Source organism: Pinus tabuliformis, chromosome 4_1, assembly GCF_031772625.1.
Source record: "Pinus tabuliformis cultivar Carrire ecotype Pingquan chromosome 4_1, CPIR1, whole genome shotgun sequence".
Taxonomy (NCBI): domain Eukaryota; kingdom Viridiplantae; phylum Streptophyta; class Pinopsida; order Pinales; family Pinaceae; genus Pinus; species Pinus tabuliformis.
In genome coordinates, this window is record NC_142303.1 from 856448439 (window position 1) to 856462001 (window position 13563).

At 32.7% G+C, this 13563-nt stretch overlaps 2 protein-coding genes across 2 annotated transcripts; one reads left to right on the forward strand and one right to left on the reverse strand.

Moving 5' to 3' along the window:
• Positions 1-246: 246 nt before the first annotated feature.
• LOC149178909 (uncharacterized) lies at positions 247-1437 on the reverse strand. The gene has a single exon (XM_089422278.1). It carries the CDS (start codon positions 1435-1437, stop codon positions 247-249), a length of 1191 nt encoding a protein of 396 aa, XP_089278404.1.
• Positions 1438-3172: 1735 nt separating this feature from the next.
• On the forward strand, positions 3173-11798 carry LOC149178910 (uncharacterized). Its single transcript, XM_089422279.1, has 2 exons — positions 3173-4089; positions 11537-11798. The coding sequence occupies exons 1-2, from the start codon at positions 3173-3175 to the stop codon at positions 11796-11798; spliced, it is 1179 nt and encodes a 392-aa protein (XP_089278405.1).
• Positions 11799-13563: the final 1765 nt, after the last annotated feature.

The following is a 13563-nucleotide window of genomic DNA, read 5'->3' on the forward strand; positions in this document are numbered from 1 at the left end:
CTAATTTTTATATTGATTTGAACTTTGGATTTATATTGAATGGTTAATTTAGATCAATAATTAATAATTGGCTTTAGTTGTAAATTGCTTAAATGATTTAGCTTTATAATGCTTAACAACTTAGTAACATATTTCTAATTTACTAAGATGATAATCTTGGTTTCAAGCTGATTTATAAACTAAGATACCTAAAATAAACGAGAGGGGAGATAGTTAAGGCATGGAATTATGAGGGGAAGGGGAATGTTAGGTGGAAGAGGGATAACTTTTTCTAAGAAGGGAGTTCCAATTTTTGCTAATGTCCCAGCCTCCATCCCTATTAAGGTTACTAGGATGCTTAATGATTTCTATTGCTTCACGAATTTTCCGCTTGAAATGGTGCTTTTCATTAGCAATGACTTTGGTGTCTTCCAGGCATATGTGATGGTTTGTTTTTCCTACATGCTCGGCTAAAGCAGAAGAGTGAGTTCTTTCTTTACGGATATCAGCGCTGTGTTCTTTGAGCCTTATCCTCACAGACCTGCCAGTTTCCCCTATATATTGTTTACCACATGAGCAATTAATGACATAAACACCTTTTTGTTGAAGCTGATCTTGGCTGTCCTTAACAGATTTCATATTTTGTTTGATAGTAGACAAAGGTTTGAAAGAGGTTTTGATGTCTTTTTTCGTGAGAATTCTGGCTATTTTGTCGGTGACACCTTGAATGTAGGGAAGGTAGGCATTAGAAGCTGCGGGGTTACTTGTTTTGTTATTGTTGATCCCAGATTTTGCCTTTTTAATAGCTTTGTGGATGTTTTTATTATTGTATCCTAGGTTGGTGAAAGTTCTTTTTAGGTATGTAATTTCTTCATCAGTGTGGTTATCATCTGAAATTCTACAGGCTCTGGTGAAGAGGGTTTGTAGCACCCCCATTTTTTGAGCTGGGTGGTGATGCGAGTCAGCATGGAGGTAATTGTCTGTGTGAGCTTTCTTTCTGAATACTTTATGACCTATGGATCCATCTTTGTTTCTTATAAGGAGAATGTCAAGGAAAGGAATGCAGCTGTTCTCCTCTATTTCCATTGTAAACTTGATGTCTTCAGATATGCTATTGAGATGGTTCAGAAAGTTCTTGAGCTCTTCTTCTCCATGAGGCCAATTAACACATGTGTCATCAACAAATCTGGCCCAGAACTTGGGCTTTAAAGGGTATGTATCAAGAGCCTTGGTTTCAAATTTTTCCATGAAGAGATTAGCAACAATTGGAGAAAGAGGGGAACCCATGGCAACACCTGAAGTTTGCTCAAAGATTTCACCTTGGAAGGAGAAGAAGGTAGAGCGGAGACAAATTTCAGCAAGCTTTGCAGTCTGGGGGTCTGTTACATCTTTGATTACTTGAATGGCTTCATCAAGGGGAATTTTGGTGAAGAGCTGTACTACGTCAAAACTGACCATTTTGTCTTCAGGACCTAATGTTGTGTTTTTGATGAATTTGACAAATTGATTGGAATCTTTTATGTAAGAGCTGGTTTTTCCAACAAGCGGGGCTAGGATGCTGGCGACATATTTTGCTAATTCATAAGTGGGAGATCCTATGGTGTTGACTATAGGTCTTAACGGAACATCTTTTTTATGTATTTTAGGGGCTCCATAAATCCGGGGAGTGATTTCACTGTCAGGGGTAAGGCGCTTTTTAAGTTTATCGTCAAGGTTGGTTTCTTTAATGGTTTTCTTTACTAGTCTAAAGAAAACCATTAAAGAAACCAACCTTGACGATAAACTTAAAAAGCGCCTTACCCCTGAAGCGGAAAATTCGTGAAGCAATAGAAATCATTAAGCATCCTAGTAACCTTAATAGGGATGGAGGCTGGGACATTAGCAAAAATTGGAACTCCCTTCTTAGAAAAAGTTATCCCTCTTCCACCTAACATTCCCCTTCCCCTCATAATTCCATGCCTTAACTATCTCCCCTCTCGTTTATTTTAGGTATCTTAGTTTATAAATCAGCTTGAAACCAAGATTATCATCTTAGTAAATTAGAAATATGTTACTAAGTTGTTAAGCATTATAAAGCTAAATCATTTAAGCAATTTACAACTAAAGCCAATTATTAATTATTGATCTAAATTAACCATTCAATATAAATCCAAAGTTCAAATCAATATAAAAATTAGTTAATTAAAGCTTTTCATAACTTCTCAACATTACATCCCTTGTAACCTTATACAATATAAAACCAGTTCAATCAATAATAATAATTAGTTAATTAAAGCTATTCATAGTATCTTAATATCACATTCCTTGAAACTTTATACAATATAAAACCTAGTTAAAACCATAGCTAAGAGAACTTTACAATAAAACAACTTAAAATCTTGTTAATTAACTTGGTTAATTAAGAGAAATATGTTACCAAGATAATAAACAATATATAACTAAATTATTTAAGAAAATTATAACTAAAACAAATCATCAATCATATAACTAAAATAATGATTCAATATAAACTAAATTCTAATCAACAATAAAATTGTTAATCAAAGCCATTCGTAATATCTTAACATTACATTCCTTGAAACCTTATGCAATATAAAACCAAGTTCAATCAATAATAAAAATTAGTTATTAAACTATTCATAACATCTTAATATTACATTCCTTGAAGCTTTATTCAATTCAAAACCTAGTTATAACCAAAGCTATGAGAACTATACAATATGAACTTAATTGATAAAACAACTTAAAATCTAGTTAAATAAATTAGTTAACTAAGAAAAATATGTCACTAAGATAATAAGCAATATAAAACTAAAATTATTTAAGAAAATTATAACTAAAACAAATTAACAATCATATAACTAAAATAGAGATTCAATATAAAACTAAATTCAAATCATCAATGCAATTTGTTAATTAAAGCCATAAAGAAACCAACCTTGACGATAAACTTAAAAAGCGCCTTACCCCTGACAGTGAAATCACTCCCCGGATTTATGGAGCCCCTAAAATACATAAAAAAGATGTTCCGTTAAGACCTATAGTCAACACCATAGGATCTCCCACTTATGAATTAGCAAAATATGTCGCCAGCATCCTAGCCCCGCTTGTTGGAAAAACCAGCTCTTACATAAAAGATTCCAATCAATTTGTCAAATTCATCAAAAACACAACATTAGGTCCTGAAGACAAAATGGTCAGTTTTGACGTAGTACAGCTCTTCACCAAAATTCCCCTTGATGAAGCCATTCATGTAATCAAAGATGTAACAGACCCCCAGACTGCAAAGCTTGCTGAAATTTGTCTCCGCTCTACCTTCTTCTCCTTCCAAGGTGAAATCTTTGAGCAAACTTCAGGTGTTGCCATGGGTTCCCCTCTTTCTCCAATTGTTGCTAATCTCTTCATGGAAAAATTTGAAACCAAGGCTCTTGATACATACCCTTTAAAGCCCAAGTTCTGGGCCAGATTTGTTGATGACACATGTGTTAATTGGCCTCATGGAGAAGAAGAGCTCAAGAACTTTCTGAACCATCTCAATAGCATATCTGAAGACATCAAGTTTACAATGGAAATAGAGGAGAACAGCTGCATTCCTTTCCTTGACATTCTCCTTATAAGAAACAAAGATGGATCCATAGGTCATAAAGTATTCAGAAAGAAAGCTCACACAGACAATTACCTCCATGCTGACTCGCATCACCACCCAGCTCAAAAAATGGGGGTGCTACAAACCCTCTTCACCAGAGCCTGTAGAATTTCAGATGATAACCACACTGATGAAGAAATTACATACCTAAAAAGAACTTTCACCAACCTAGGATACAATAATAAAAACATCCACAAAGCTATTAAAAAGGCAAAATCTGGGATCAACAATAACAAAACAAGTAACCCCGCAGCTTCTAATGCCTACCTTCCCTACATTCAAGGTGTCACCGACAAAATAGCCAGAATTCTCACGAAAAAAGACATCAAAACCTCTTTCAAACCTTTGTCTACTATCAAACAAAATATGAAATCTGTTAAGGACAGCCAAGATCAGCTTCAACAAAAAGGTGTTTATGTCATTAATTGCTCATGTGGTAAACAATATATAGGGGAAACTGGCAGGTCTGTGAGGATAAGGCTCAAAGAACACAGCGCTGATATCCGTAAAGAAAGAACTCACTCTTCTGCTTTAGCCGAGCATGTAGGAAAAACAAACCATCACATATGCCTGGAAGACACCAAAGTCATTGCTAATGAAAAGCACCATTTCAAGCGGAAAATTCGTGAAGCAATAGAAATCATTAAGCATCCTAGTAACCTTAATAGGGATGGAGGCTGGGACATTAGCAAAAATTGGAACTCCCTTCTTAGAAAAAGTTATCCCTCTTCCACCTAACATTCCCCTTCCCCTCATAATTCCATGCCTTAACTATCTCCCCTCTCGTTTATTTTAGGTATCTTAGTTTATAAATCAGCTTGAAACCAAGATTATCATCTTAGTAAATTAGAAATATGTTACTAAGTTGTTAAGCATTATAAAGCTAAATCATTTAAGCAATTTACAACTAAAGCCAATTATTAATTATTGATCTAAATTAACCATTCAATATAAATCCAAAGTTCAAATCAATATAAAAATTAGTTAATTAAAGCTTTTCATAACTTCTCAACATTACATCCCTTGTAACCTTATACAATATAAAACCAGTTCAATCAATAATAATAATTAGTTAATTAAAGCTATTCATAGTATCTTAATATCACATTCCTTGAAACTTTATACAATATAAAACCTAGTTAAAACCATAGCTAAGAGAACTTTACAATAAAACAACTTAAAATCTTGTTAATTAACTTGGTTAATTAAGAGAAATATGTTACCAAGATAATAAACAATATATAACTAAATTATTTAAGAAAATTATAACTAAAACAAATCATCAATCATATAACTAAAATAATGATTCAATATAAACTAAATTCTAATCAACAATAAAATTGTTAATCAAAGCCATTCGTAATATCTTAACATTACATTCCTTGAAACCTTATGCAATATAAAACCAAGTTCAATCAATAATAAAAATTAGTTATTAAACTATTCATAACATCTTAATATTACATTCCTTGAAGCTTTATTCAATTCAAAACCTAGTTATAACCAAAGCTATGAGAACTATACAATATGAACTTAATTGATAAAACAACTTAAAATCTAGTTAAATAAATTAGTTAACTAAGAAAAATATGTCACTAAGATAATAAGCAATATAAAACTAAAATTATTTAAGAAAATTATAACTAAAACAAATTAACAATCATATAACTAAAATAGAGATTCAATATAAAACTAAATTCAAATCATCAATGCAATTTGTTAATTAAAGCCATACGTAATATCTGAGCGCAGTAAGAATAATAACATTGGTGCAGCATTAATCTAGGTTAAAAGCATTCACATTATTAAATAAAAACAAAATAATTAAATAATAAAATATTAAAATATCAGCTAGACAGTTATCAATCAAGCAGTCGGCTCAGCAGCCCAAATCAGCATCATTCACCGTATTTATCTCAAAACCCCTTTCCTTTCTCTTCTCAGCATATCAAGTCCTGATGATGAGTCTTGCTCTAGACTCGAAACGTCGACAAAAAAGATGAACACTGTGGATTATCCGAACTCAATCTCTCAAAAACCGCTCCACAGAAACTTGCAATCCAAAAAAAGTTTTTTCATGGTGTTAAATCGATATATACAGTAAAAAATAATAATTTAAATAACACAAATCAAGATTTTACCTCAAAATTTTCACCGGATTTCGGCACTGAAACTCCAAAAAGTCGCACTATAGACAACTCCATTTCCATAGGAGTTGTCTTTAGTGCGACTTTTTGGAAGCTTTTCCGGTGGATTTCTCTAGTCTAATTTCTCTAAAATCTGGCCGGAAAATCATTCAAATCACAAGATTGATGGGTAAACCCTGCACAATTGAAGTGCCCTAGGGGTTTTTCATGGTGTTGAATCCATATATATAGTCAAAAAATAATTTCTCTAAAATCCGGTCAGAAAATTCGGCAGGAATTCATTCAAATCACAAGATTGATGGGTAAACCCTGCACAATTGAAGTGCCCTAGGGTTTTTTCATGGTGTTGAATCCATATATATAGTCAAAAAATTAATAATAACAGAAATCAAGATTTCGCCTCAAAATTTTCACCTGCACTAGAAACTCCAAAATGAAGATTTCGCCTCAAAATTTTCACCTGCACTAGAAACTTCAAAAAGTCGCACTATAGACAACTCCATTTCCATATTGGGTCTCACATCCATGCGTTGAAGTTTTTAATAATGGTGTGAGCAACTGTATTTTTTTTATAATCTGTGTTTTATCTTTTTGGAGGATTGAAATTAAAAGATGGTTGTGTTTTATCCTTTTGGAGGATTGAAATTAAAACATGGGTACAACAACACTTCATTGCTAATGACATTTCTACATAATTTTATTTAAAAGTGAGTATATTAAATCGAGTCAAAAAGTTTAGATATAGATAACATAATATGTTTTAATTAATACTTATAAACGATTATTTTATTTTATTTATTTTTATTTTTATGTAAGATTCTGAATTAAAACATGGATCTAGAATGGTGTAATTATTAATAATTAATAATTAAAAACATGAATGATATTTTTTTGTTTTATTTTTATTTTATTTTTAATTATTTTTTATTTGTTATATAATTTCATTGAGTTAAAATATTTTAATTAATACTTATACATAATTATTTTATTTTATTTATTTTTATTTTTATGTAAGGATCTAAAATGGTGTAATTATTAATAATTAATAATTAAAAACATGTATTATATATATATATATATATATTTTTTTTTTAATTAATTTTTTTTTTTTATATAATTTCATTGAGTTAAAATGTTTTAATTAATACATATCAATAATTATTTTATTTTATTTATTTTTATTTTTATGTAAGTGGATCTAGTCAAAATGTTTAGATAACATAACAATACAAAATGTTTAGATAACATAATAGTACATCTCTTCCATATTGGGTTGAAGAGTGTCCCTTGGACCAAAATTGTAATTAACCAAAAAAATTATAAATGGTTTTGATTATGAAAAGATAAATGATTTTTGGGCATGTAGTATTGATGAGCGAATGATATCTATTGTAATCCATGGTTAAAAATCTTGCTATATTGTAAGTATTAATTTTTTATGTGCTTATTAAGCAGCATAGATCCATCTATACTCTCGATCTACTAGCACCCAGAAGGATCAAATCTTTTTTCACTCTATTCTAGTTTGCATATCAAGATATTTGATCCCTCTAGATGCTTAGTAAATCCAGAGTAAAGATGATCTATGTTGGTTTAATTCCCCCTTTAAAGATGATACATTCCACTCTATTTGATTCGTGCTTAGTAAATTCAAAGTAAAGATGGATCTATGCTGGTTTAATTCTCCCCTTTAAATAGGCTACATTCCACGTGAATGCCATGGGTAAATACCATTTCAATACCATGTGCCATCTTTGTTTTTATTAATATTAATATTATGTTTAATGAGAAGAATTTTTAGCGGAAATCACATTATAATATAGTCTATAATATAGTCATTGTCATTGGATGATCTGCGCTTCTATTTAACTTACAGCCAGATCACACTCATTGGTAGCAAATCACAGTCATTCTTACAGCCAGATCACACTCATTGGTAGCAAATCACAGTCATTGGTTCGAAACACGTAAAACACATCTATTTGCAGCTAGATCTCATTCTTCAACTTGTTGGTTTGAAACACATCTATTTGCAGTCAGATTTGGTTCTTCAACTTGTCCGGCCAGATCACACTCATTGGTAGCCAATCACAGTCATTGGTTCGAAACACGTCAAAACACATCTATTTGCAGCTAGATCTCATTCTTCAACTTGTTGGTTTGAAACACATCTATTTGCAGTCAGATTTGGTTCTCCAACTTGTCCTTACGATAGCCTCGACAAAAATATTATAATATTATAATGTGATTTCGGCTTGAAGATCTTTTGATTAAACTTGATATGGATCATAGAAACTTAAATTTAACAATTAATATTAGGGTTAATAATGTTTTTTTGCATGGTATTAATAATAATTTGGCCCATAGGCTTCACCTAAATAAAACCCCATTTTGAGAGTTCGTAAATATAAAGTGAATTATGGAGTAAATATATAAAAAAAATGTTTTATTTATTTACCATAGCTCTCGTTTATTTACATTTTTATTAATTTACCATACCTCTTTTATAAATATGGTATTTGGCCCATGGTATTTAGCCCATGGTATTAAAATGATATTTGGCCCATAGGCTTCACAATAAAACTTCTTTTTTGAGTCTTCCTAACTCATAGCTACTACTTATATGTTATATATTTTTATGTGATATGTATATTATTATTTTCTATTATCTAAAAAACTTCTCGTAATTTTATTAATGAAATCAAAATTACAATATAACAAATTGAATTTTATTATTTTTACAACATCTCCTTGCTCTATATTATATTTAATATTTTATTATTATTTAATTGAATGGATACATAAACGTTTACAAATTTTTTACATCTTATAAATTGAACATACTGAAAAAACATGTAAAAAGGTTTACATATTTTCGTACATTACAACTATGCATCTCCTATATACTAGGTTGTCTATCAATACAATAACAATTTCGTTTTAGATCACATTCCCAACATAAAAAAAATACTCCCTTTATTACTTTGAAGGTTTGCACAAGCAAATTAAAATTCCATATTTAATTTGTACAAAATTATAGGGTCCTCATCCATATTCGAAGGCCAATTATATACAAAACAACATTGTAAATATGCTATATCCTATATCCCTTTACTAATACATCCATGCAAGAAGAGGAATCTAAGTATCATTTTCAACTTAAAGCAAAAAACGTTTAGATCTTGCCTTGGCCAATCCAGTAACCAAGTCTAATCTAGCCATATATTTTGTTTATGTGTGTTGCCCAACATTTGTCTGATCACCCAATTAGGATGATTTTACTACATTACTCTTTTTCATTGGAGACCTAGAGAAGCCAAGTTCTCTGTAGCTTGAAGAAAATACTACAAGAAAACGAGGGATGTCAGAATGAATAGAAAGGGTGGCAAGAGCTACAGATTCTGTAGCACAATCGAAACTCTTTATGTTGGAGTTTTTGTGAAGAATGGTGGTATTGAAAATGGTGTCAATAGTGGAGCTTGTAGTGATAAAAATATTGGCAATGAAGGTGATGTGAGAAATTCATGTTCTGTATTGATGCACAACATCAATCAATTACAAGAGGAAACAAATTTGCCAAGATCCACATATATAATTGACAACACAAGACAAAATTTGTCTTCTGATGGTACTTCTACAGAAGAAGATTTAGGAAAATCAAAATTAGAGCTGCAAATTAACAGGGAAAGGAGAAAAAAGGAAACAAAACCTGATTTCTATTAAGGATTTGCTAGAGAACATGATAAAATGTTGGATGGAATGCCAGGAGAATTCACAAAAGAAATTCTTGGAAGAAATAGAGAAAAGAGTTTGGGACAGATGGTTAGATTGAACAATGAAACTAAGCTACGTGCATAGGAGCATTCTCTTCAATCAAGCTGAGAGAAGACCATTATTTAATTTTTGGAGAAACTCAAAAGCCAAAATTTTAAGTCGGATCCCAATCTCATAGCAACACCATCACCTCCTAAAGCTCACAAGGATGAGAATAACACTGAAAGAGGAAAACTTGACATACATTATTGGAGGTGGCATAAGTCTGAAGTTTATTCATTTATTCAAATTGAGAAGTGATATGGACCAAAGGTTCATGGAATCAGGACCCAAGATAGCATTATGTGAAGAGACCTCATCTGCAATGGTATGCATGGGCCAAGCTGTATTGGGAAAATGCTTATTTTTTTCTCTTTCTTTTACACCTGTGAACAATGTTATTGATGATACTAGAAGCCCCAAAGGTATATGTACATGTTGACCCAAATGAAAATGTTATGGCACTGAACGCAAGTTTTTTTGGAGTGGATTTTGTAGAAAGAGGGGCCTGAGGAGTCATTACAACAAACACATGAACCAAAGAGAACTACAAGGTGTTAAATGTTTGGAATGAGGATGGTAGGACCTAGTGATGAATTGCAAGAGAAACAAGCCAAATATTGTTCATGTGAGCTTGTTTGAATGCATGGAAATGGATAGCACACAAAAGATACAAAGTCATTATAGAAGAAAAATCTTGTAGGTTTTCAAGCCCATGATAGAGTTTCGAAAGTGTGTTATGAAAGGATTAGCAATAAAGGGTTAGTCGAGAATGCCATACTTATTTTGACATTGTGAACTAAAACTTCTAGCTTGAAGCTTTTAAAATATGGTGAAAATGGTCTATTGAATTGAAGCAAAGTGAACAAAATTTTCATGTGGATTTCTCTACCATATCTCTTTTGTTCAAATATTCAGGAAACACTTCAAATATTTAAACCCCAACGATACATATCTTTAGTTGTATATGTGCCAATTCCAGGGTTTCCAATGTAAAAGGGTCGGTGTGGGAAACAATGTCACGGTAAAATTATGTTTTCTTATGTAGTAATTATGCTTTTTGAGATACATCCATGTCCTCATTTACTCTAAAATATCTCACCATAAATATCATTTAAGGATGTCCAGATTCTTTGTTGAACCTTTTTTCATTAGGGTTTCCATTTCAAGATTTAATCCAATTACAACCCATTGTTTAAGGAGGAGGTCTAAGTTTAGTCTAGGAAATCCTGTTTCAAGTTATTGTTTAACACATATATTTTAGTTGCAAGAACATTAGTCAAAACCCAAGAATTAAACAACATGTACACAGACTTGACATTGTACTTGGCTCATGGCAAGCTTGCATTTTTGCAATAGGAAATGCACCCTACAAATATTCAAGCAACCACACAACCAATCTGTGTGGGTAGTATTTATATTGGGGTACCTGACTGAATTAAACTGAAAATTATTTGTAGCCTAATCTAGCCATATATTTTGTTTTTGTGTGTTGCCCAACATTTGTCTAATCACCTAATTAGGATGATTTTACTACATTACTCTTTTTCATTGGAGACCCAGAGAAGCCAAGTGCTTTGCAGCCTGGAGAAATCAATTTTCAACTCTTTTTTCTTTTCTGTAACACTAATGAAGACTAGTCATACTAGGCATAACATAGAGACAAAATGGTCATCCAAGTTATTTTTAACCTTGAAGTTTACAACTTTAAGTTTGGATCCTTCTGGGAATTCAGGAGTAAGATGAATCGTGTATGTACTCTTATTCATGACAGTTGACATTGATATTACATCATTGTGTGCTCAAGAATAATGTCCAACCTTATCATTTTATAGTCATATATTCATCAAATATGGAGTTCTATATTCATGGAATGTCACTGATAGTGTAGCATGCATTAGAATCACATCTTGACTTTGTTATTTTTATTTTATGTGTAGTAATCTTGCAGATATGTGGTTCCAAATAAGTGCAAGGAAAAAATTGAGAATTTGTATACTTACTACAAGAAAACAAGGGATGGAAGAATGAACAAACAAGGTGGCAAGAGCTACAAATTCTCCAGTGAGATCGAAGCTCTTTATGTTGGAGTTTTTGTGAAGAATAGTGGTATTGACAATGGTGCCAACAGTGGAGCTTGTAGTGATACAAATATTGGCAATGAAGGTGATGTGAGAATCTTGGAAGCGGTAGGAAATGACTACATTGAATAGGGAAACTAAACTACGTGCACAGGAGCATGCTCTTCAATCAAGTTGGGAGAAGGCCATTATTGAATTTTTGGAGAAAATGAAAATGTTATGGCACTGAATGAATTTTTTTTTGGGTGGATTTTATATAGAGAGGGGCTTGAGGAGTCATTGCAACTACTCCTCTTGTGCTTGGAACAATCATTTTAGTTTCCATTGCTAAAGATGGAGGAAAAACACATGAACCAAAGAGAAATACAAGGTGTTAAATGTTTGGAATGAGGATGGTGGGTCACTGAGAGCCTCACAAGAATTTGATTTCATCTAAGAACATACATCTAGAGGAAGAAATATCAGTTCAGGCACTTTGACTACATCGTGGTTGAATTTTATATAGCTTCGTCCATATTCGAACAAGTAAACTACCTTTTTGGTGTAGAATTTGTAAGTACGACCAAGGTAACCTATGGCATTATCAGGCCTCATGTTCATGTTGGTCATGGGGACATTGATAGCAAAATACTTTGGGTACCAAGTCATAGGCAGTTGTCCACCTACAACAGAAAGAGATATGAGCCTCAATTTCCATGCATTCATATGGGCATTGAAAAAAGTACTCGATTTGTAGTGAAATCTAGCAAGGGTCATCCCAAAAGTTGCAAAAACATTTGATGTGTGTGGATTTCAAAAACTAAGATGAAACTTTTACTTGGAATGAAATCTCAAGAAACAGAGTACTTCCCCCATTTCCTGGATGGTAAATTGGGTAAACCATTGGCCCTGATTCTAGGGCATGAAAGTTCAAGAAAGGAAACATAGTACTTTCCCACGAAATAAACCTTTGGCCTTGATTTTGGGGCATGAAATCTCAAGAAACATATTACTTCCGCACATTTTGAGGATGGTAAGTTAGGATAACCATTGACCCCGATTCCAGGGCCTTGCCCCAAGGGAATGGAAAAGAGTCAAACCCATGAGTAGCAACAACTAGCAACAATATCAAAGAACTTCATATTTGGCTCTAGACCACTTGAGCTAACTCTTGGGCTCAAAAATTAAGATGACCTATTTGATATGGTACCCAAAACTAGTGATTTCATTTTAAACATTATGTTAGGAAACCAGCGCACAAAAGACAGAAAAGATAGATCAACGCCTTAGAATTCAGCCTCTTCGAGGGGGCAACCTCCTTTACATTACACAAATGAACAATTCTTGGATGATACAAATGACAAGACCTCCTTCCTATATAGGAGTCTAAGGGGTCGTAATATAATCAGAGCCGACATAACAATAATAATGTAAGGGCACAATAATAACAATAGTGGGATTCTATGGGGCACAATAGTAACAATATGGGGACTACATGGGTACAACAATATAATAAGGGGGTTGCACTAATAACAATAAGGGGTTACACTAGTAGTATAGGGGCCTAACATGCCCCTCTCCTTAAAAAAGTGTTGTCCTTAACGCTTGAGTAGTTCTTGATGCTTCTTTATAAAGTTCTTATCCTACCATGTGGAATCTTCAGTCGGAAAGTTCTTCCACCTGATGAGATACTTTGAAATTGATCGATTTCGTAGCTGTCGGGTTCTTGTTTCTGTGACTGCTCCAGGTTCCAATATGATTTTTCCTTCATCTTCAAGTTCTGGCAATATTATTTGAATTGGTATCTTCTGCAACTTTTGAATGACTGGCCACACTTCTTTGTCCTTCTTCCATTCATCCCTTGCTTCATTTATCCAATCTGGTTGGATAATAGAAATATCACAAAACAATGCTTGCA

Excerpts from the sequence above, each read along its gene's own strand:
- LOC149178910 (XM_089422279.1), top strand. The coding sequence starts at position 3,173 with ATGGTCAGTTTTGACGTAGTACAGCTCTTCACCAAAATTCCCCTTGAT. Across the intron at positions 4,090-11,536 it reads TATATAGGGGAAACTGGCAG|ATATGTGGTTCCAAATAAGT; the intron begins GTCTGTGAGGAT and ends GTAATCTTGCAG.
- LOC149178909 (XM_089422278.1), bottom strand. The coding sequence starts at position 1,437 with ATGGTCAGTTTTGACGTAGTACAGCTCTTCACCAAAATTCCCCTTGAT.